Consider the following 22,244-nt stretch of genomic DNA (forward strand, 5'->3'; position numbering starts at 1 on the left):
AATTTGGTATGCCTACAATTCGTGTACCTCCCGAGTTCCACAGGTTTCTCACATCAGGGTATAGATCCACAGAGCCTGACTGACACACCTCAGACCACCCTGAGAGTGAGTCATAATCATTCTCCTCTTCACACACTCTGCATTTCATCTCTGCACAGATCTCCAGGTTTAGGGCAGAGGGCACCTCTTGAATATGTTCAGATTTTCCACTCCCACTTCTTCACACTGCTCCGGGCCATTTTAATTTCTTCCAGCCAGATTCCCTGTGCCCACTCTCCCTGGTTGCCACCCATTCCCCTGCCACCCACAGGTAATCTTTTAAAAATGCAAATGTAACTCCATGTCTCTGTTTTTTAGCGGTTTCTTGGTGCAGAGGAATAAAACAGTCCTCCTTGCCCTCCTTGACTCTGTCCTATTTTGGGTCGTCTTGTCTCCCTCCTGATGACCCTGGCTCATTGTCCTGTCTTCTATTCCTCCAGGAGTGGCCTTTCCTGACTCAGGATCTTGTCTCTATCACATCTGTGATTCTATTCTGTGCTGGGTTCTCCTTATGTTGGTTTCTCCATCCTTCAACCATATGTTCACAGGACCCCTGCTTTAGGACTAACAATTTCAACTGCATATGGCAACTTTCTGTCTACTTTAATTATCGTATATGTTTCTTGTATGCTTACTTATGCTTGTCTCTCTCAACAGTATTGCAAGTGTCTAGAGTAAGAGTCAATAATCGTGTAAAGAGGCTGAAGGTAATCATTTAGAGCTTAGTGCACATGACCTGCGTTGCATCTGCTAAATTCTACCACTGTAGCAGGCAGACAGGCAGAGATAACATGAGAAACAAAGCAAGTGTCTGTTTCAGAGAAATTTTATTCATAATATAGGACATTCATGTACATTGTTTTCCATGGTTAGCACTTGTTAATTCTCTATATTTTCCAATCATATATACCCTTAACACTGTGCACAAAACAATTTTTCAATCAATGCACTCTAAAAGAATAAATAAAGTCCCTTCTATCTTCTAGGAACTGTGTAAATGTCCGCCATATTTTCTCCTGGCTGTGACTTTTGAAGGCATATGTTATGTTAACTTAGTAACTAAGAAGAATGGGATTCAGGGCCATTTACTGATTTGTCCAGATGCACATAGCTGCTACACTATGTGTGTGGGATACTTTATAACAAGTATCAGAAACTATGGCTTGAAGGAATATGTATTCTTTCACAATCATGAAAGCCAGAAATGAAAAGCCAAGCGGGTAATCAAGGCAATGTTCTTTCTGAAGTCTCTAGGACTGACTCTGGGGATGGATGCTTCTAGCTTCTGATGGCTCCTGGCACTTCTTGGCTTGTGGCAGCATGGTACCCACTGCCTGCATCTTCTCATGGCCGTCTTCCCCATGTGTATCTCTTTATGTCTTTACATACAGCTTCCTTTTCCCTGGATGTCTGTGTTCTTGGCTTTTGTAAGGACACCTAATCCAAAATGACTACAGTTGAGCTAATTTTGTGATGCACCTCTCCTAAGTAATGCCACCATCTGAATTTCCTGTTAGGTTTGATTTGGAAAGCAATAATACTGATAGCTCTCAGATGCAAATAAGGGGGGGGGGGCGGTTAAACTGACCTGTGTCAGTGATTTTCTACTTTACAGTTTAAAAACCTCAGTTAATTGAATTAAATGAATAATGATTTTCAGTTTCCAATTTTAGAGTGCTTTTGAGAAGTGATGATCTTTTGAGTATCAACAGAAAGAATAGATTTGAATGGTTTCAGGCTATGTTCTAAAACAGCATTCATGTTGTCCTCAAGGAGATGGAATACATATTTTATAAATAGATAACTAAGGTTTTATTTATTTATATCCACTAATATTGGTCAGACAAGGTCTGACTTATACCAGACATTTCATGCCCTTCTAATTAAAGGCTTCAGGTAACAGGGGTTGGGTAGAGGTTTTTCTCCAAACCTTGACCAAGGCATGCTTTCCTATCAGGAGATAACAGCTCTATGGCTCAATGCATTTGGGGAAAGGCAGCCATCCACATAAAGCACCATCCTTTACTGTAGCAAATGATTATATCTTAGCACTTCTCTATTTGTTAGTGCATCTTGTGAATTTCTGGGAGAGAGCCATTGTGCACATTTTCCCAAGTCCTTTGAGCATGTTTTAGTGGAGTGCTTCTGGGAGCTAAGTAGCTACAGCATATACTTCAGGGGCCCATATCTTCACTATTTCTTTGCATGTCCAAAAACCGAGAAGTTCTGCTTTGATGCATGTACATTCAAGAAACCCCCCCCTTTTTTTTTGTGCTTTCAATTTTTTTTTGACCTTCTCCATAATGGATGAGAAAGAGGAAACACCATGTTTTGGCACTTATACACGTACACCATCATTTATCCACTTACTATTTTCACACTCCTCATGTACGTGGCTTAGTAAGGTAGCTATGAACAGAAGTATATTTGAGCAGCGGATTCCTTTATATTGATATTAAGATAATAGTGTAAGCAGTCATTTACCTCAAGCAATTCTGACAAATTGTTATGTAATAAAATGGATTCCCTCCCAAATTTGTGTTGAAATTATAACTTCCAGTTCTATTAAATATAACCGTATTTTGGAGACAAGAATTATTTTGCATAGTGTGTGTGTGTGTGTGTGTGTGTGTGTGTGTGTGTGTGTGTGTGTTCATGCTGGCTCTCTCTCTGCCCATGTCAGTCCTGGTTATCAAACTCAGGTTGTCAGACCTGTTGGTGAGTCCCTTCACCTGCTGAGCCATCTCTCCAGCCCTCCCACAAGGTCTAAATTAAACAGGTTAATAAGATTAAATGTGTTTATAAGTGTCAGGTCTTAATCTAGTAGGACTGGTATCCTTGCATGTGGAGGGAGAGACACCAAAGACACACATATACAGAAGCCGCCTTTAAGCCAAGAAAAGGAGCATCAGAGGAAAGGAGCCTGTAGACATCTTCATCTTGAGATTTCAGCTTTCAAAACCTTCCAAATATAAATTCCTGTTATATAAGCCACTCTACCAATGCTATTCTATTATAGCAACCAAAATAAATTAAAGCAGCTCTATTAATTGTTTGTTGAGTCCTTGCTGTTGAGAGTTTTCCTCAGCCAGTTCCCTTCTATACTGAGGCTTTATTTGTATTTCAGAAGAATTTCAGGAGAACCAACTTGATTACAAACCTCCTGAGGGCATGGCCTTTGTCCATGTTCTTTTCAAATTTCCAGGTTGACTCCACAGAGATGGGCATCTGGCAGAATGACTGAGCTGTCTGTATTGTAGCTTCCTTTGGTACCTTAATAACAGAGTGATAAACATGTTACTTGGGGAGACCTTGAAATTAAAAAAAAAAAAGCATACAAAGTGGTTTTCACACAGACAACGACTTAACATGTGTCTTATTTAATACGCACCATCCATCTGGCCTAAATGCCTCTACTGTATTTTACACAGATGCAAGGGCTGTTATTTAGCCTGGGTTAAGATTGTCTTGTAGACTCAGAATTCCAACTCAGGTTGACTTTCTTTCTTTCTTTCTTCCTTCCTTTCTTTCTTTCTTTCTTTCTTTCTTTCTTTCTTTCTTTCTTTCTTTCTTTCTTATTCTTCTTAAATATGTGATCGGTGAGGAGAAGCAAGTATAATTTTTTTTTTAATGAAGAAAAGATGCTGATCAGAGTGTTCTATCAACTGCTTAATTAGAGAAAAGAGAAAATCTGGCTAGACATCAGTACCTATGAAAAATCAGTGGAAAATTTAGCAGACCAGTTATTTCAGTGACAATCTCTTAAGTGGCACAACTATAAAAATATGTCCAATATTGGGTTGTATAAACGTGATGATTATAAAGCATTAATAAACACTTAGGTACTGCAGATTGTTCTTGTGTATAATCCTCTTGACAGTTATTTTATATAAAGAGAGAGGGAGAGAAAGAGATGGGTGTGTGTGTGGGGGGGGAGGCTAGATGTGTCCAAAGTCGGACAACAGGAATAAGCAGATATAGAAATGACACTGCTAAACATTACCGGATGGATAAGTGGCTAGGTTTACTCTCAAGATTCCTGAAGCAGACATGGCAATTGTTTCAGATAATTCAGAGTTCTGCTTAGTGGAGAGACTGAGTCTTGAGAATCAAGTTAATATTGTAGGTAGTGATTATTTAATTGCTGAGAAGATTCATACACACACACACACACACACACACACACACACACATATATATATATATATATATATATATATATATCCACATAAAAAACAAGTACATTTACAGGCAAAATCAATTAAATTATAAGATCTTTAAATGAGAAGCTTTTAGCATCATATATTCCCCCTACCCCTACCACACCCCTCCACCACATGTTAACAAAGTTAAGGCTGAAGGAGGAAAATAGGTACTATCTACCTTATGGAACTACAAAAAGAATTCCGGGAGAGAAAACCCATCCGGTGTCTCATCATTGCTATAAGATCCTTACTGGGAAATGGCTCAATTTGGGCTCGTCTCTCTATTGATTCTTTTATAATTGCATTAAACAAAATTCAGTCTCCAGGTTTCAAAGGCGATAACATTACGTATTTTGAAAGAATTGTCTATTAATTTTCCCCCACTTTATCACCAAGAGAAGCTCACCCTTTAATGCCTATCATCGTACCAGGCACTGAGCAAGCGCTTCTAAATCCAATAGGACATGGGTGGGTGTTTTCCTTATCCTGGCATCGAGGTATTGCTGGAGAAGTACCCACGGAGCCTGGAAGTGAGTACATGATAACAGCGAACATCACTGGAGGAATTAGAGTAGATAATCCATTTACAAGCCCCAGCGAAGTGCAGTTATGCGGTCTGATGGGCTACCCAGTGCCCCAAATGGCAAATTAAAGAGTTACTGTGTGGTGGGGCGTCTTGAGGAGGAACATAAGGATACATCGCAGAACAATTCTAGGGAGAACCGGTCAAGAAAGAGAGAGCATCGAAGGGTACAATGGCAATTCGGGTTGCTGGATGTGTGTATGTTGTGCGTGTGCACCAAAATTATCTAGAAACCCACACACAACTGTGGCTGTGCACACTTGACGAGTAAAGCAGAAAGACATGGTGGCAGGAAGAGGAAACATAGATCTAGAGGGTGTACCTTCATGCTGCTCCAAACCCCGTGGGTGCTCAAAAACATCAATGATGAAGACTCTGGCAGGGATGAAGATGATTAATGCAACCCATGGGAAAACGGGGCTGGGGAGGATGACACGGACCAGGACCTGGGAGAGGGAGGATGACTCAGGGTGAGGGGTACCTTGGGAGAGATCAGTGGAGTATGCACATCGGCGAGTGTGGGGCGGAGGGAGCGGCCGGGGCACGCGTGGCTCGGACCCGGGGAGTGGGTGGGTGGTGCCCGTGGGCGGAGCGGCTCCAGGACTGAGTGGCTGGCAGCTTATGTCTGCGAGAGCAGCAGCATCACCCGGGAGCGAAGCTCCGAGACTCCGCCTAACTGACACCCAAACTCTCCCTCTCCCTCCTGCAGCCCCAAACTGGAGGCAGCGGAGCCCGCGAGCAAGCAGCGTCGGGCGGCCCCGGCCCGGCCCCGCCCCCGGCCCGCTAGCCCAGCCCGCGCCCGGCCGCGCTCCGGAGCTCAGCGCCAGCCCTCGCCCCCTCGCCGTGCCTCCGCCTGCCCGCCCCCGCCGGCCGAGGCTGGGCTGCGGGAGGCGGCCGGGCGGCCCCGAGCCTCGCCAGGGCGACCCAAACAAAGGCAGCATCCGGGCTCGGCGGGAGGCAGAGCATCATGAGAGACTGGGTCCTCGCTGTCCCCGGCTCCGCTGCTGCTGCCGCTGCCGCTGCCGCCGCTGCCGCCGCCGCCGGGAGGGCTTCGCTGTGAGCGTGGAAAGCAGGGGCGCAGCTGCGGGGCGTGAATCCGAAAGGTGAGAGCCAGAGCCAGCGAGCCGAGGGGGCGGGCAGGCCACGAAAAATGTCCTCGGCCGTGGGGCCCCGAGGTCCTCGCCCACCCACCGTGCCTCCCCCTATGCAAGAGCTGCCCGACCTGAGCCACCTGACCGAGGAGGAAAGGAACATTATCATGGCAGTGATGGACCGGCAGAAGGAAGAGGAGGAAAAAGAAGAGGCCATGCTCAAGTAAGCACCCCCTCCAACCCCCAAAGGCGCGCCATCCATCCCTAGGTGGTGCCTCCAACCGTCCATTCACCACTCACTCACCAGGTCCTCTTGGTTGAGTGTGGGGGAGGGGATGGAGAGGGTGCAGGGGTGAGAGCAGAGGTGCCCACCTTGGGGCTAGGGGCCCCACCCCAGGATTGAGCAGGGTAGAGGTCTGGGAGTCCAGAGGAAGGAGAGGACCCTACAAAGCCAAAAACCCAAGACCCCAGGAAGATGTCTTGAGACAGGAGTGCCCGGGAGGACTAGATGATCAGGGGGACCACCTTGGGGTGGGATATGCAGCGCTGAATGAAGCTGATCCCACCCGATGGTAGAGCTCCGGACTGAGGGCAGATTAGGGACCAGGGGATGAGTGGAGAAAAGGGTGGAGGTAGAGATGGTGCGGGCAGCTCCTCCTTGGAGTTGTTGAGCAGATCTGAGTTACAACAGTGAAGGGTGCTGGTATTTATATAATAAAAAGGCTTATTTTGGGTGTTTGTTTTGGTGCTCATTCATTTTCCGATGCAAAGGTTGGGTCTTTTTTGGGCAGTTGCCATCTTTGGTAACCTGTCTTCTCAGCTTCTCTCTAATCTTTTTTTTTTTTTTTTTCCTCCAAGTCTTCTACACAGAATAACTGTACGAAGACACATTTTCTTATCCACATGCAATGCCACTGGCACTACAAAGTTTTTTGATAATGACAGTAGCTGATTGGTAACTCTGGCCTGAAATAAAATAAGGGTTCCTCATTACTGGTTTCTAAGAGAGAGACCTCTGAGGCCTTCCCATTTCCCAAAGGAAGCAGTTGGGGATTAAATATCTTCACATTCCCTGTTTACAGAACCCAGCTACCCTTTAGGGGCCCGATGCCTGGTGCCCCTATTTTCCTGAGCATGAGGAGATAAGGTTGACTATTGGTAATGCAGGAGTCTGTGATACTGTGCTACCTTTTGCTTCAGAATTGCTTGCAAGAACTGCCATACAAGCTGGGTTTGGCTTCTTAGCCTCGCCCATGGAGTGAAGTTAAAGGTGATTTCAACTCTGTCTTCCCTTGGAAGGTCTTCATAAATTCAGTAAAGTTTTACTCTCTGGGGTGGAAGGATGTAGATACCCTGACTGGTACTAACGTCTTGGTTCCCTCTGCTTATGCAGAAGGTGTATTTGGGGCAAGCAGTTGACATGAAGAGCCAAAGGGAACCTGTTGCATCTAGAGTTAGCTGATTGCAGGGAAGTCTAGAGAGGGAGCAGGGGGTGATACCAGGGCACAGGGCACACCCATCATGGCCTTCCTCAAACTCTCTAGAATTGTCTACTGAAGGGAAGGTGCTGCCTGGGAAGGCATCTCCTTCTCTTCAGTGCAGCTGAAAGGGAAAGCTGCATTCACAGACTGTGGGTCTCCCAAGCCAAAGCAACTGCTGTAGAGTAGGGAGGGCTATATTGAGGGAAAGATGTGGGTGTCAAGCCAGAGCAAAACAGTAGGGATGCAGTGACTCCTCTTTTATTATAGACTCTGGGAAAATAAAAGGCTGTTAACTTAGAAGGCCAGAGCTGGCCTGGCTCTATAAGAGCAGCAGGTTTCTGAATTCCCTGCTCCTTCTCATAAAAAAGCAAAACGAAAACAAAACAAACAAAAACAAAAAAACAAAACAAAAAAAAAACCAAACCAAATACTTTAAGCCTGCCAGCTCGAGGGAGGCAGAACCCTAGATAATCTGCTTTCTGTCCCTAGTGGAAGAATGACACCCCCCTCCCACCCCCATGCTGCAGGCTTCCCCTCTTCTGAGCCTGGAAGTAATGGATGCTGTCTTAATGGTGCTGCTGTCTGTCTGTCTGGTTGTTGGTCCATCTGTCCTCACCACTGCAGCCCCTGCCACCTGTCCTAGACACTGTCCTTATTGGTTAGCACTTGCAGATTTGCTGCCCTTCCTTTTGGTGCTTGCTGCAGACAGCAGGTAGATGGAGGCCTCCAGCAGCTAATGATAAATATGGGTTGCTGCCTGACAGAGTCCAGATAGGAAAGGGAGGCACAGTGCAAGTAGTGGCCGTAATGCTTCTTCATTGGCTGCTGGAAGCATTGTAGAGGGTGATGGGTTTTAAGTGGGAGTGGATGAGTTTAGGATAGAATCGCAAACCTGCTGAGCACCTAGGGTCAATGATAATAATCTATGGGTTTACATGGACAAGCAAATTAAAAGCTCTGCCCAACTGTTCCTCTCTGGCCTATCCTTTTCACTGCTTTCTAAATACTATTCCTTTATGGCACGATTTCACAGAATATCGCAGCATGCAATGCTGTTATACAACAGTTCTCGATAACCCTGGACCTCTGCATTAACTTTGTCAATTGGCCTCCTCCACTAAAATCCTGGCCTCTTGTGCAGTGGTGGGTTGGCAAGTGTTTTAGAACACTGGTGCGCTTCTCTGCAAGCCTGTCATGGTGTCTGCAATTGGTGAGACAGTGCTACACTTTATTTTATTTTCCTAGAAGGAATTTCGTGTCTTGGAAACTAGGGAGCACAGGGCCCATTCAAATGACACATATGTGTAAGGGGCCCTTGATGACATCTAGTCATGGGTGGTGGCTTTTTCTCAACTCACCAAGGAAAATGGTCAAAATACAAGGCCTTTTCACAACAGGCCTTTGCTTTTTTTTTTTTTTTTTTTTTTTTTAAGTTTTTGTGGCAATTCTTGATTCATCATATCACATATCTGAGAAACTTCTTTTACAAAAGTACCAAAACAAAACTAAAGTTCTGGGAACAGAGGAATTGGATTTAAAATATATTTTTGTGATGACTGCAGGACCTTCACCTTGCACTGCCTACTGTGTGTGAGTTCTTCTTTTCCACAAGATATAACAGCAAACATTCGTAAATAGAATGAAGAAAAATGGATGGGCATCTAACAAAGTACAAATCCGAACATATTTGTATAGTTAGACTTTACTGCAAATTACAGCTGAAGTCTAGATTTGATAAAAATATTAAACAGGTATAAACAGGAAAAAATTATTTTACTTCCACTTCAAGAATTTTAAAATGTTACATGAAGTTGAAAGTATTTTACCATCATGATCACATTAGTTTGTAAAAAAAAATCTACCAATTTTAAGTAATATTGTTTATAATTAGAAAAGATTAGTTCTCAAGAATTATATTTTATGATTGATGTAACTGTTTGTAAAATGGGTCTTAATCTTTGGTTCTGTGTGTGTGTGTGCGTGCGTGTGTGTGTGTGTGTGTGTGTGTGTGTGTGCATGTGTGTGTGCACACGTGTGCGTGTATGTGTGTGTGTGTGTGTGTGTGTGCACATGTTTGTGTGTGTGTGTTCTGGAATCTTTTTGAAACCTCACTTTCTCAATGAATGCTCCTTCAAGTACCTGTCACCAGGCATCACGGGTCAATATATTACATAGATGGAAAATTGTGTTATCTGAGACCTAAATCAGAGAAGATCTCATTAGAGGTGAAAATCTTATTTCTTCTCTTAAATAAAAGCTTCAAAGAGAAATGAGCTTCAGAATAGGAAGAGAAGAGAAAAGGGAAATAGAAATAGCGATTAAGGGGATGATTCGATGATGTAAATTAAAAAACCATATTGAAATGGTTACTGAAATTGGCTAACACTTATTGAATATTTACTGCATGCCAGCCATTACTCTCATCAGTTACAATATCAGATGGGTGAACTGTGCTGACTTACACTGTATGTTTTGAGTTCTTTCAGTCTCCTGTGCAGAAGATATGGCAAGTGTCGCAAACCTCAAATCGATACTGTATCCTGAGGGTTTCAATGATACCCCAAATTGACTCACATACATGGCTCAACAAGGCTTCAAACCCAGACTCTCACAACAATTGCAGCTGCTTCCCCAGGCACTACATTGTTTTCAACCAAGAATAAACTTCTAACATTTACCCTTTCCTTAGATGAATTTCTGGTCTTTCTTTCAATTCAGTCAAGTGGTTTTACAGATTAAGGTAATGGTGGAGATCAGTTGCTGGTCTTAATGGTTCACTTCCACCAGTGTACAGAAACTTCCTGTGGATTGAGGGAAACGGAATTGCCTCCAATTTAAAGATAATGAAAAATATGTTAGTACGGTGGAAAGACCTTTGGAAGAGCCAGGCATCTTTTTATATTTGATTTCTCCCACTTACTGTGTGAACGTGGGTTAGACAATTGTTAGAATTTTGTGGGATCCCATATTCATTTTATATTCTGCCCCTCAAGATGTGACTTGGCTTACAAAGACAACTTTGGACATCTCTGCCTTCTTGCTGGGGGACTGTGGCCTTCATTTTTAAACAACTGTCAATCTAACCTGCTTAGGGAGAAAAAGATGAAGTAGAAATCTCCGTTGCTTTGTTTTTCTTGCCTTCCCTCTGTGTTCATACACATCATGTTGTACTTCGACCTGTATTGAAAGGGCTTGTTTTCCAGAAACATCAGTTTGCCACGCAGAACACGAATGCACTATACATTAGGGAGATTTAGGGAGGGGGTAATGGTAATGTAGGTATACTTCTGTTGATAATGATTTTCTCATGTTAGGCCCAGGTACATGATACACTATTGTTCAAGCAAGGATGGATGAGAAGGGGGGAAATGGATAGCAAAGAGAGATAGTGGCTGGAATGTGAGCATGGCTTCTGAATTCAAGATGTTCTGTTGGGTGAATACACTGAAGGAGATATCACACTTGCTGTCTCTACTCCTGCTCCACACTGGTTACTAGAGGAGTTTGATTCAGAGAAAAGCTAACCCTGTACTGTGTAGGAATCTCACTAAAAAAAAAAAACCTGTCTTAATAAATGTACAGGCATGCTGTGAAAGTTCTCATATGTTCATGGGAAAAATATAGAAAAGAGAAGTTTTTTAAAAAAAAAAAATGAAGGGAACGTGATAGCGTCAGAAATAATGGAAAGGCACAAAACCGTTGGTTTTTGGTTGATCCCAAGTGATGTATTTTTAACTTGTGTGTATGCTTTTCTAATAGGACACTACCATTTATGTATTTACATTACCATACTTGGTGTTCGCTATGCTTTGCAAATGGGTGTAACCCTTGGGCTACTGCCAACCTGAGTAATACAATCACAACCTCTGGTGAAGGTTATTTGTTCAACTTGTTCAACAGGAAGGCTGACTTGTGCAAATCGGTCCAAAACCTCCTAGAAAGCTATCGGTGTGAATTCCTGAAACCACTCTAGTCTCCCACGTCTATAAGAAGCATATGGATGAGCTTGTTCTGCATGGATTATAAGTGCCATTGTGTTGAATTTCATTTACCTTAATGGTCTATGTTCTGTTTTAAACATCTTTGAATACTGGATCTTCTGAGATCAGTTTAGATATTCTAGATCTGGTCTAGAGAGTTGGAGAACATTTCTCTGAGCCACAAGTAACAAGAGTAATAGAACCTAAACTCCTACCCAGTGATTCCAGCCTTCACTGCTTATTAAAAGTCCATAGTATAAATGTGGGTATGGGTATTGTAGGTTGTTGTGTTCATCTGTTGGGGATAGGAAGCTAGCATGTATTGTTTACTTCATATATATCAGACATTTTGCTGGATGCTTACAAATACTATGTATCTTCTGTTCAACTCTTGACAAATGGTCCATTTCATTTTTGTTTGTTTGTTTCCTAGTATTAGTGGATCCTTTAGAACTTTCGTTCTGCCGGGCGGTGGTGGCGCACGCCTTTAATCCCAGCACTTGGGAGACAGAGGCAGGTGAATTTCTGAGTTTGAGGCCAGCCTGGTCTACAGAGTGAGTTCCAGGATAGCCAGGACTACACGGAGAAACCCTGTCTCGAAAAACCAAAAAAAAAAAAAAAAAAAAAAAAAAAAGAACTTTCATTCCTTGTCCCCTTGCTTGTGGCATCTGGTCTGAGAATCCAGTGATCTTCCAAGCAGCAGGAGAAGTGCATATGGCTGGTGGGATCCCCTATGTTTTCTGAGCACATGCCTCTCTCTATAACTTCTGTTCTTCTGGCCTACTTGGTCTTTTGAACACAAGTCTCCCTAACATGATACCATTCTGCAATGTTTTCCTCAACTGCAAGTCTCTCTCAGCCACATTGCTCTGAATTTCCATGGTTAGGATACTTCTATTCATAGAATGATATGATTGTTGATTCAACAATAAGGACAGGCATTAACATTTCAGGCATTAAAATTTGATCAGGCAATGGACTGTGTAGGCAGAATATAGACACCATTCTTATTATAGCTTGTTGCTGGTGTAGTTCCGACCACTTAGAAACTTCCATGGTCTGAAAGGTTGACCACTGACTTGCTCTATAGAATACTAAATGAGGTTTTGGTCTGGTTGTTGGATTTTTTTGTTTGTTTGTTTGTTTTTATTTATTTTTTTTTCAAGACAGGGCTTCTCTGTGCAGCCCTGGCTGTCCTGGAAAGCTCTCTATAGTCCAGGCTCCAACTCTAAGACACACCAGCCTCTGCCTCTTGAATACTGTGATTAAAGATGTGCCCACTATGCCCTACTAAGTGTTGGTCTTAGTGCTATCACTTTCTATATGTATAAACATTACCAAGTCATCCTATTTGGTTTCTTGGCTTGCTGTACAGTGAGACTTGTTAGGCCTGTCCTTATAACTCATGGTTATTTAACATGGTGAAGCAGAAACATCTTTAAACGTCAAATTACTGTACCAAAGGAAACAGCTCTTACTGCCTTATGCTTTAAAAATAAGGCTGAGGCCTAGGTTCATCCCTTCCTGGGGGGTGGTTTGAAGGAGATATTGAACTCGTGGGGAGGAGGTCTTGTTGGAATAGGCCCCATCCACAGTCTTGTAAGGGTTGTGTCATTGGGATTACAGTTACACTAACATGGGAATATGGCAAGGGATTCAAAGCTAAAATGATCACAGGGTCTGATCTGAAGTGATATTTTAATTTCTCATTAACTAGCTTATCAATGTTTATAGCACAAAAACGTGGTGAGAAAATGGAAAAGTTGGAGATAACAATGAGGCAAGCACAAGTCAAATGGAGAAGAGAAATTTGCTCAGGGTAGTTTTCTTATCTTTTTCTAAAAATCGAAAGAGTGTTAACTTCTTTGTCCTGGGGTATTTAAATAGCTCATTTTTTACATTGATTGAGAGACTACTTGTTAGGTAGTTTATCTTTTTAGCTTTCTATTAGATGGTGTAACAAGTGCATTTCACTTTTTAACATTTCTGTACCAAATGCCCAGTGGTTTCTGCAGGTACTGTCTCACATTCTTACATCAGGTTTATATGCATTTATTTTGATCTAGGTCAAATAGCTGACAGTGAGGACCTATACTACACAAGTGGTTTGGGGCTTTTCTACTTCTGTTGCTATTATGTGAAAGTTCCCCATATATAAAAGAAAACTGCTTAAAAGGAAAGTGTCTTATCCATTGATTCACCTTTATTTTTATATTAATTTCTTGCTATGGACAGTGTTTTATACTGTCAATTTTAAGTATCAATTTAGACAACGAATTAGAGTATCTGTTCTTTTTTAAAAGTTGTTTTTTTTCCCCTGCCCCAACTTATTTCTATTAAACCACTAAAAAGCAAGCAGTTAAAAGTTTTAAGTCATCAGAACACTAAGTAATGCAAGCAAGGGATATAAAATCTTGAAACCCACCATTTGGCCAACAGTAATGGTTTGCTGAAAACAAGGCACTGCATTTCACGGAATCTCAGTGGGTGCTTCTTTTATGGGAGGGCTGCATTCAAAGTTTCAATCATTTAAAAATAATAGTTGTTAAGTTACAACTGCACACAGGACTATGGATGCAAATCCTCTTTGGAGCCCAGCAAAAGTATAGCCTACAGTTTAGAGACCATATCCCTGGTATGCAAATTAATTTAAATAGATTTTAGGAAGTAATATTTTGATAATTCCTTTGAAGTTTAAGTAGTAAGATAATGTAATATTGTCGAAAGGAATCTTATGTAATTTGTAAGTTGTTACGGCATTTAATTAGAATATTAGCTATTTTAAAGAAGCATAGTGAATGAAGCTGAGATAATACAGATGATAATACCCAGTTAATGATTTACACATTGTTTAGTACTTTTTTTTATTGCTCATCATTAAGTTAAGTTACTTGTCTGGAAGATATTATCATGTTTATATAGAGAAGGCATGTGCATTGAAAACCAATTAAAGTGTCTATACTGCCATGTAAATAGATACCTTATGCTATTTAGTTTCTTTTAATGGGCTGTCATATTTAATATGGATATATATTCACAAGTCAGACAATACAGTAGCAGTCACTGATGAAGCTAGACCTGGCATAGTTTATTTTCTTTTCAGTGTATATTACTGCACCTGAAGATCATTGACCATTGAAGAATACTCTTGATTCCAAGAAGCCAAATGTTCACGTTAGGTTTTTGTTCAAACTAGGATCAGCTGGGAAGAAGGAATCTCAACTTTAAAAATGCCTCCGTCAGATTGGCCTTGTAGGCAAGCCTGTTAGGGAGTGTTTCCTCAATTAGTGATTAATGTGAACAGGCCCTGCTGGCTCACTGTGGGCGGTGCCATCCTTGCACAAGTGGTCCAGGGATGTGTAAGAAAACAGGATGAGCAAGCTACAAGGAGTACTCCTGTAAAACAATTCTCCTCTGTGGTCTCTGCCTCAGTTCTAGCCTCAAGTTTGTGCCTCGACATTTCTCCTTCTAGTATAGACCATAACCGCAAAGGCAAAATAAACCCATTTCTCCCCAAGCTGCTCTCAGTGGTGGTCTTTATTACAGGAGTAGAAACTTAACTAAACATTCATCCTAAAGCCAAGGAAAAAGCCAGGTTCAGAACTAAGTGTTTTAATTAGGATAGATGACAGAGGTGCTGGTTAGTCAACAAAAGGATGGACTGGGTATTAGGACTATCTTGTACCTCACTGGTACAAATAGGCATAATTATGCTCTAATTGTATTTTGAGAGAAAAGTTTCCTTTTAACAGGAAGGGTGATGTGTAGGAGGAGCTAAGGTGGGAGGAGTACTGAGAGGAAGAAAAGGAGTAAGAAGAGGAGAAGAAGAAGGAGAGGAGAAGCTAGGTGATGAAAGAGAGATAGAGGGGGGAGACAGGGAAGCAGATGTTCATGTATCTCCACCAGTCAAAGATAGTTGATATATCTAGGTTGGGTAGTGGGTTACACCTCTGATTGAACAATACCAAACTTATAAAGCCTATGATTAACATTTCTTAAAAAAAATGTATAAATGCAAAAAGGAAAAGGGGGCATGGGATATGGGTTTCCTAAGGGGGGGGGAATGGGGAAACGGGATGGTATCTGAAGTGTAAATGAAAGATCTAATAAAAAAATAAATAAAAAAAAAAAAAAAAAGAAACTTAACTAAAGTACCAAGTTATTTTCAAGCTGTCTGTTAGTGGTGAACAATTGTTGTGGGTCTCGTGGTTGCACTTGTCCTTTATACGCCTTTTATGATCTGTTTACTTTTTATTTTATGAGTAGGTGTGTATCTTGCCTGAATGTGCCATAGCGCACATGCCCACAGGCACCAGAAGAGGGAGTTGGGTTCTCTGGAACCAGAGATTTAGGCAGTTGTGGGTTCTAGGAACCGAACCTAGGTCCTGTGTAAGAGTAGAAAATGTTCTTCACTGCTGAGCCATTCCATCAGCCTCTGTTCTTGTCATGGTGGTGGTGGTGGGGGGGGAACTTTCAATAGGTAACTGGGTTGTTTTATTTTTAGTATTTTGTGGCTTTTATTTTAGAAAAATTAGACTGTAGTTTTAATATACATGGTCTGTATAAGTCAAAATATCAGGGTTTTCCCCAAAATTTAAGGTAGTATATGTACATATGTGGAGGTCTTCTAAGGTCAGAAAAATTACTGAGTGTCTGGGTAGATACTGATGAGAACAAAGTAAAAAAAAAGTCCCAGTGGCTTTTACTTTTTGTATTTCCCACAGCTTAGCAGATTTATCTTTCTTGGTTGTCTCCATATTGTAATATAGTGGAGCTTAAGTATGCTTTCCTAATCCCCCTTTTTTTTTCTGAAAAAAAAAAAAGAGAGGATATATCTTATATCCTGACATTTGAAATAGAAATATATTGAAATAAGCAATCTCTCTTTTATTGGTTATTAAACCTTGGTAAAAGCGTAAGTTATAAATAGCTCCCACTCTGGTGTTATGTCTGAAAATCATCACTGTTTTTTTCATGAAAGTATAATGTAAAAGGTTACAATCTTATAAGGATAATTTGAATTTGTAGATTTTTTTTTGTACCCCAGGCCAAATGTTGCCACTTAATATAACGACCCAGCGTAAAACTTGATGCCAGTGTTAAAAGATATGAGACCTGTTTAGGCTCAGGCATGGGGAAGAAATCCCATGGTGTTTGGCTGTTCACCAGCTTCAGCTACTCTATACAGAACACAGCTGTAATTGATAAAGCACGCAGTGACTAGTTCCTGAATTCCATAAAGGCAGCACAGTGAACACCTCTGGGCCTTGCACACGGAAAATCGAACACGTCCAATTCTAGAGCGTATTAAGTAGATATTGGGTAGCGGGTATAACCTATAAAAATAATAAGAATAGGTGAGTGATAAATATAGTAGGAGCTGAATGTCACTTAAAGCCCCCTCTGATCTGCCATCTGAACTTTCATTTCCTTCTTTGCCTTCAAATTTTCTGTTTGTTTCTATTCTAACCTGATATTGAATCTCCAATGTTGCCCTTCTTAAATGGTCTACTAGAGCCTGCTATCCCTTTCTTTTTGCAAAGAGTAGAAGTCTCACCTGGTGGCTTCAATTGCACATACACGCCAAAGATGCTCAGATCTATAGTTACAAGTTTTGACAATTCTGCTAAATCCTGAATTCTTATGACAACGCCTTTTTGGTATCTCTAAGTGGCTGTCTTGTAGGTACTTCAAATTTATTGCCAGCTGTTGTAAATTGCTTAGCTTTTTGCCTAAATATGAGGCTTTGAGTTTCATAGGTAGCATCTCTTCTCTACACCAGAATGAAGCTGAAAGTCCAGGGTGTGTCCAGCTTATTGAATTCTCCATTGTGTCCACACAGCCCTGACAGCCATAGTGTTGGTTGATTTCCATTGCCCGGTCACTACTTGACAACTGACTCTACTCATGCCTTTCTCTTGATCAGACCTTGTTTTTTTTTTTTTCTTTTGCTTTTAATCTAAATTTCCTGGCCTTTAAAATTAGCTTAAATGACACCTCGTCTGCTACATCTGCTACATCTTCCCAAACTCCCTAGGCTGGTTTCAGTACTTTCCTTCTGTGAGCATATTTTCATAGCATTTTCTCTCAACATTCTCATCTCTGTACAGAATACACTGCTGAGGGTGGCATCAATTTTCATTGTACCCATCATAAACACACATAACAGGTGCCCAGTTCTTTGAAATGGTGTATATGAATGAACGAGTATATTCAAAAGACGTGGAATAGAGTCACCTCAGGCTGCTAATGATGTGAGTGGGAGGGGAGAGTGGGTTGGTTATTCCAACCATAGAAATGCAGTCAGCAAATTCTGAAAGCAAAGAATGAGCTGTTTGCTTTTGACTATAGAAGAGGAAGCAGGTTGACCGGAATGTATGAGGAAATAAATATTTGGTGTCAAACATTGCAAGGTAAAATTAAAATATGATTTTTTGGATGGTCTGTTATGTTCTTGACTTTGTCTTTCATGAGTTTCTGAAAGACAGCATTCTGAAGACACTTGCCTGTTAGTGTGGGAGGATGTAAATAATAGATCTTTAAAGGTAAATCCTCTAGAAAGGCCACTTAATTAGGAATATTTTAATGAGAGCATGACTAACTTCAGTTGGAGTCTAAAGCGTAACAGATTTACTGATTTGATATTTACAGTTAGACTAGATGATCACAATGTATTATATTGACTTTATTTTTAATTAAAAATGCAATGTGCCTTAAGTCATTCCCTAGTCTTAAAAGCTCCTTCAAGGTAGATGTCTTTTATTAATTATCATTGGGTTTGCAATCGCCTTCCTGTGACCAACACAAAAGAAGGTCTCAACAAATGTTTATTGAACAGCATTACACAGTTGACGTCCTAGACACAAAAACACATATATTTGTACTTTAAAGACTAGATGTCATTGTGAATATGTGGATGGGAATTTGGTACTGTCCAGTCATGGGCTGGCAGACTCTTGTTTCATATGCAATGTACACTGATCAAGGAATGCCAAATGTGGTGAGTGTCAGATGCCTCAAAACCTTTTTGAACACAGTGCTGGAATGTATCAATTGAAAGACTTGGCAATTGAGATAGCCATTGACTAGTTAGTCACTGAAGATTATCCCAACTCTGTCAGGTTTTCATTGTTAATGAGGAAAGACCTGTGGGTAGGACACTGCCACAGCTCTTCTTTGGTCTTATCCAGTGGCTTTCTTTTGTTGGCTTACTTTTATCTTCTTTCTCTGGCATTGCTGGTTCACTTTACATAGTTGCAGCAAATGTAAACAATTTTTTAAAAGCTGATTTGATTTGCTTCCTCTGTAGGGTTATATACCCCGTTACAGCAAACTCCAGGGCAATGTATCAACTTTGGTTATTTTGAATATTGGTGAGTTGAGTGTTTTCTAAAGAAATAGATCATAAACAGGGACTGTGAAATAGGAAGTGGTTTCTTTTGCAGTGATATTTGTTATAGTCAGGCGGTATTGACATTTTGTAATTGTGAGAATTTTATTTACAAATTTTAATTCTTCCCTGAGAGCTATATTTTGAATATTGGGTAGTTTATGATTCCAAATAGCTTTGTCCATTATTATTTTGAATTTTTTATGTATGCAAATACTTTTTTTAGGCATAGTCTCTCTATGTACCAGGCTGTTCCAGGAAGTTATGAGCTCTCTTTGCCTTAGCCCCCCGAGTGCTGGATTTGGGACAAATTCCACCATACTTGGCTATTTTTTTCTTATTTATGTTGTTCATTTTACTTGACAATCAAAAGACCTTTGGGGAAGTTTTGATATATGTTAGGCAGCCAAGGGCAGTGAAAGTAGTGTGCATTGTTTTGGATGTCTCTTTGGATTCCCTGGCCAAAAACTCGTAGGGAGCCTGGCATGAAGACTTTCATTTAATAACCCATGTAACTTGTGTCTTTTGGGAGCATCATGGTCCACTTATGCAGAGTGTGTGTGTGTGTGTGTGTGTGTGTCATATTTTTGAGTGGCTTAAAACTTGTGGACTTCCATATGTATACTTGATTTTGAGTAACCTACCAACTTCTCCTTTCCCCAATCCCTTACTTCACTTTAAAGTCTGATACTCCCCTCTTCCCTTTTCTGTCATGGGATTGTTTTCTACTGCTTCTCCTAATTGATTTTTTTCGGGGGTGGGAGAATATAGGTTTCCCTCTACAAGCGCCCTTCATTTTGATAAAACCTCTCACCAACATCTATTTCCTCATCTTCCACCCATCTTCTCTGCTCGAACTCTCTGCTCCTTGTATTTCCCTCTGAGCTTTATTTTTGCCTTTATCTTACCTACCAGTGGCTTGTTCGTAGTTTCATAGAGTCAATGTACATTCCAGTTCAAAGATTCAAACCAACCTAGATCAGGGCAGGGGTTGAGGGGGGAGAGACAGAGAATACAAGAGATGACAGAACACATGTGGTGTTCATCTTTTATTTTGCCTGAATGACCTCGCTTGGCATAATTTTTAGTTTCATTCATTTACCTGCAAATTTTTATTTCAATTTGTTTAATGTCCAATAATATTCTTCTGTGTCTATATCTATGGGTATGCACAGCATGTTATTTATCCATCGCTTGATAGACACCTTGGTTGATTCCGTGTCCTAACTCTTGTGAATAGAGCAGCAGTGCATATGTGGTGCAAGTATCTAAGGAGAAGGATGTGTATTCCTTTGAATGTCTATCCATCTATCTGTATGCCTATCCATCCATTCATCCATCTCACCATCCATTCATCCATCCATCATCTATCTATCCATCCATCCATCCAGGAGTGATACAGATGTGTCAAATCCTAGTTCCATTTCCAGTCTTTTGAGGACCCCTCACACTGGTTTCTGCAATGGTCACATTAGTTGACACTCGCCCAGCAGTGCACAAGTGTCCCCTTCCAATCTGTGCTAGCATGTGCTGCCATTTGTGGTCCTGAACCTTGTTTTCTCTGCTTTGAATTAACAGAAGTAAAATCTTAAAGTAGTTTAGTCTGCCTTTTCCTTATAACCAAGGACAATGCACACTTTAAAGAAAGCATTTATTAATTATTTATATTTCTGGTTTTAGAGATTTTTGCTTAGTTATATAGCCCATATTTCATTTTCATTAAAAAATATCTTAAAGTTAAATATAATTACACCATCCCCTTTGACTTTTTCTTTCCAATCCTTTCCTCATTCCCATATTTATTCCCTCTCAAATTAATTACCTTTTCACTTTAATTATTACTTTTTATGCAGATACATGTGTTCATGCACACACACACACAACCACACACAACCCGAGTCCATTAGTTTTGCTTGTATGTATATGATTTCAGAGCTGACCACATCGTATTGGATAACCAATTAGAGGCTCATCCCTGGGGAAAAGCCTCCTGGCACTCTTTAAATATCTGTATCTCCATAGCTCCCCCTTTTTTCTTTTAAGTTGTGTCAGAGAAACTCAAATTCTTATTCAACAGTATGTTATAATACAGTACAATTACTTTAGGGGCTGGAAAGATGATTCATGCCTTAAGAGCATTGACTGTTCTTCCAGAGGACCCAGGTTCAATTCCCAGCACCACATGGCAGCTCACAACTATCTATAACACCAGGATCTGATACCCTTACACAGACATACCTGCAGGCAAAACACTAATGCACATAAAATAAAAATAAGCGAATTATTTTTTTTAAATCTGTCATTACTATTCTCTCTCCATCATAGAAAAGAAAATAAAGAAAAATAATTTTGATCGGGGTCACACAGCAGAGTAGCTAGCGTACCATGGAAACAAGAAATAAAATTGACTATTATTATTTAAAAAGCTATCATAAATATAATAAAAAAGAATTTCTTTATTGTTAAGTGTTACCACTCCTCGCAGTAATTACTATGCGAACAGGGTAAAGTGTACCTGTATTTGCATTTCAGAATTAAAGGAGCCTAGATTTTAAAAAACTTTTCTCTAGTATATTGCACTCCCAACCTGAGTTTCCCCTCCCTCCACTCCTCCCAGCACCTTCCCTCCCAGTACCTCTCCCCCAAATCCACTGCTCCTCTATGTCTCTTCAAGAAGGAGCAGGCCTCCCAGGGATATTCCCAAACATGGCATAACAAGATGCAGTAAGACTAGGCATAAACCTCATATCAAGGCTGGACTAGAGAGGGAAGAGTCAGAGATAGCCCCACTCTCACACGAGTCCCACAACGCAAGCTACACAATAACATATGTGCACAAGACCTGGCCCAGACCCAAACAGGGGCCCTGATTGTTACTTCAGTCTCTGTGAGCCCTCATGAGCCCTGCTTAGTTTCTTCTGTGTAGTTGATTCTGTGTTCCCCTACTTTCCTCGAGCCCCAAAGAGGCCTATCCTTTAATCCAGGGTTCTGTGACACACTACTTAATGCTTCTTAGAGTAACCTAGGTCTCTCTCTTACTACTATTTTCTTATCTTTGAAATAGTGTCAGTGAGGTAGCGTTGCTCATGCAAGGCTCTCGGCCCAGCACCTCAAACCCAGGCAGCCTTAACACCTTTCTTTTTTTTTTTTTTTTGTTTGTTTGTTTTTGTTTTTTTGTTTTTATTTAGTTTTTTGTTTTGTTTTGTTTTTTGAGACAGGGTTTCTCTGTGTAGCCCTGGCTGTCCTGGAACTCACTCTGTAGACCAGGCTGGCCTCGAACTCAGAAATCCACCTGCCTCTGCCTCCCAAGTGCTGGGATTAAAGGTGTGCGCCACCAATGCCCTGCATTAACACTTTTCAACTGTAATACTATTTTATAATGTTTTGGATTTAAATAGTACTGTGAACCCTGTATTCACTTTTCTTAGAGTATAATGTAGGTGCTTCTACTCTGAGGGGGGCCTGTTCTAGCTTA

At 41.0% G+C, this 22,244-nt stretch overlaps 1 protein-coding gene and 2 long non-coding RNA genes across 40 annotated transcripts in view; 1 reads left to right on the forward strand and 2 right to left on the reverse strand.

The window, feature by feature from the left end:
- Positions 1-849: 849 nt before the first annotated feature.
- Positions 850-5,140, reverse strand: LOC143434858 (uncharacterized). The gene is made up of 2 exons (XR_013104674.1): positions 4,651-5,140; positions 850-3,312 (listed from the first exon to the last, which is right to left on the reverse strand). It is a non-coding gene; the product is annotated as an uncharacterized LOC143434858 (long non-coding RNA).
- Positions 5,141-5,817: 677 nt separating this feature from the next.
- The window catches only part of Rims1 (regulating synaptic membrane exocytosis 1), a 468,064-nt gene continuing 451,637 nt past the window's right edge, over positions 5,818-22,244 (forward strand). For 5 of the 37 annotated variants that reach the window (XM_076915156.1, XM_076915154.1, XM_076915158.1 and 2 more), the window contains exon 1: positions 5,822-6,141. In XM_076915156.1, coding sequence (XP_076771271.1) covers positions 5,978-6,141 — 164 coding nt within the window. In that variant the 5' untranslated portion in view covers positions 5,822-5,977. Of the gene's footprint in view, positions 6,142-22,244 lie in introns of all 37 variants that reach the window. The other 32 variants (XM_076915147.1, XM_076915179.1, XM_076915148.1 and 29 more) reach the window with 14 other exon arrangements.
- LOC143434857 (uncharacterized) overlaps positions 16,602-22,244 on the reverse strand; it is a 34,345-nt gene continuing 28,702 nt past the window's right edge. For both annotated transcript variants that reach the window (XR_013104673.1, XR_013104672.1), the window contains exon 4: positions 16,602-16,715. This is a non-coding gene — a long non-coding RNA (uncharacterized LOC143434857). The remainder of the gene's footprint in view (positions 16,716-22,244) is intronic.

The sequence above is a fragment of the Arvicanthis niloticus genome, chromosome 17 (assembly GCF_011762505.2).
Source record: "Arvicanthis niloticus isolate mArvNil1 chromosome 17, mArvNil1.pat.X, whole genome shotgun sequence".
NCBI lineage: Eukaryota > Metazoa > Chordata > Mammalia > Rodentia > Muridae > Arvicanthis > Arvicanthis niloticus.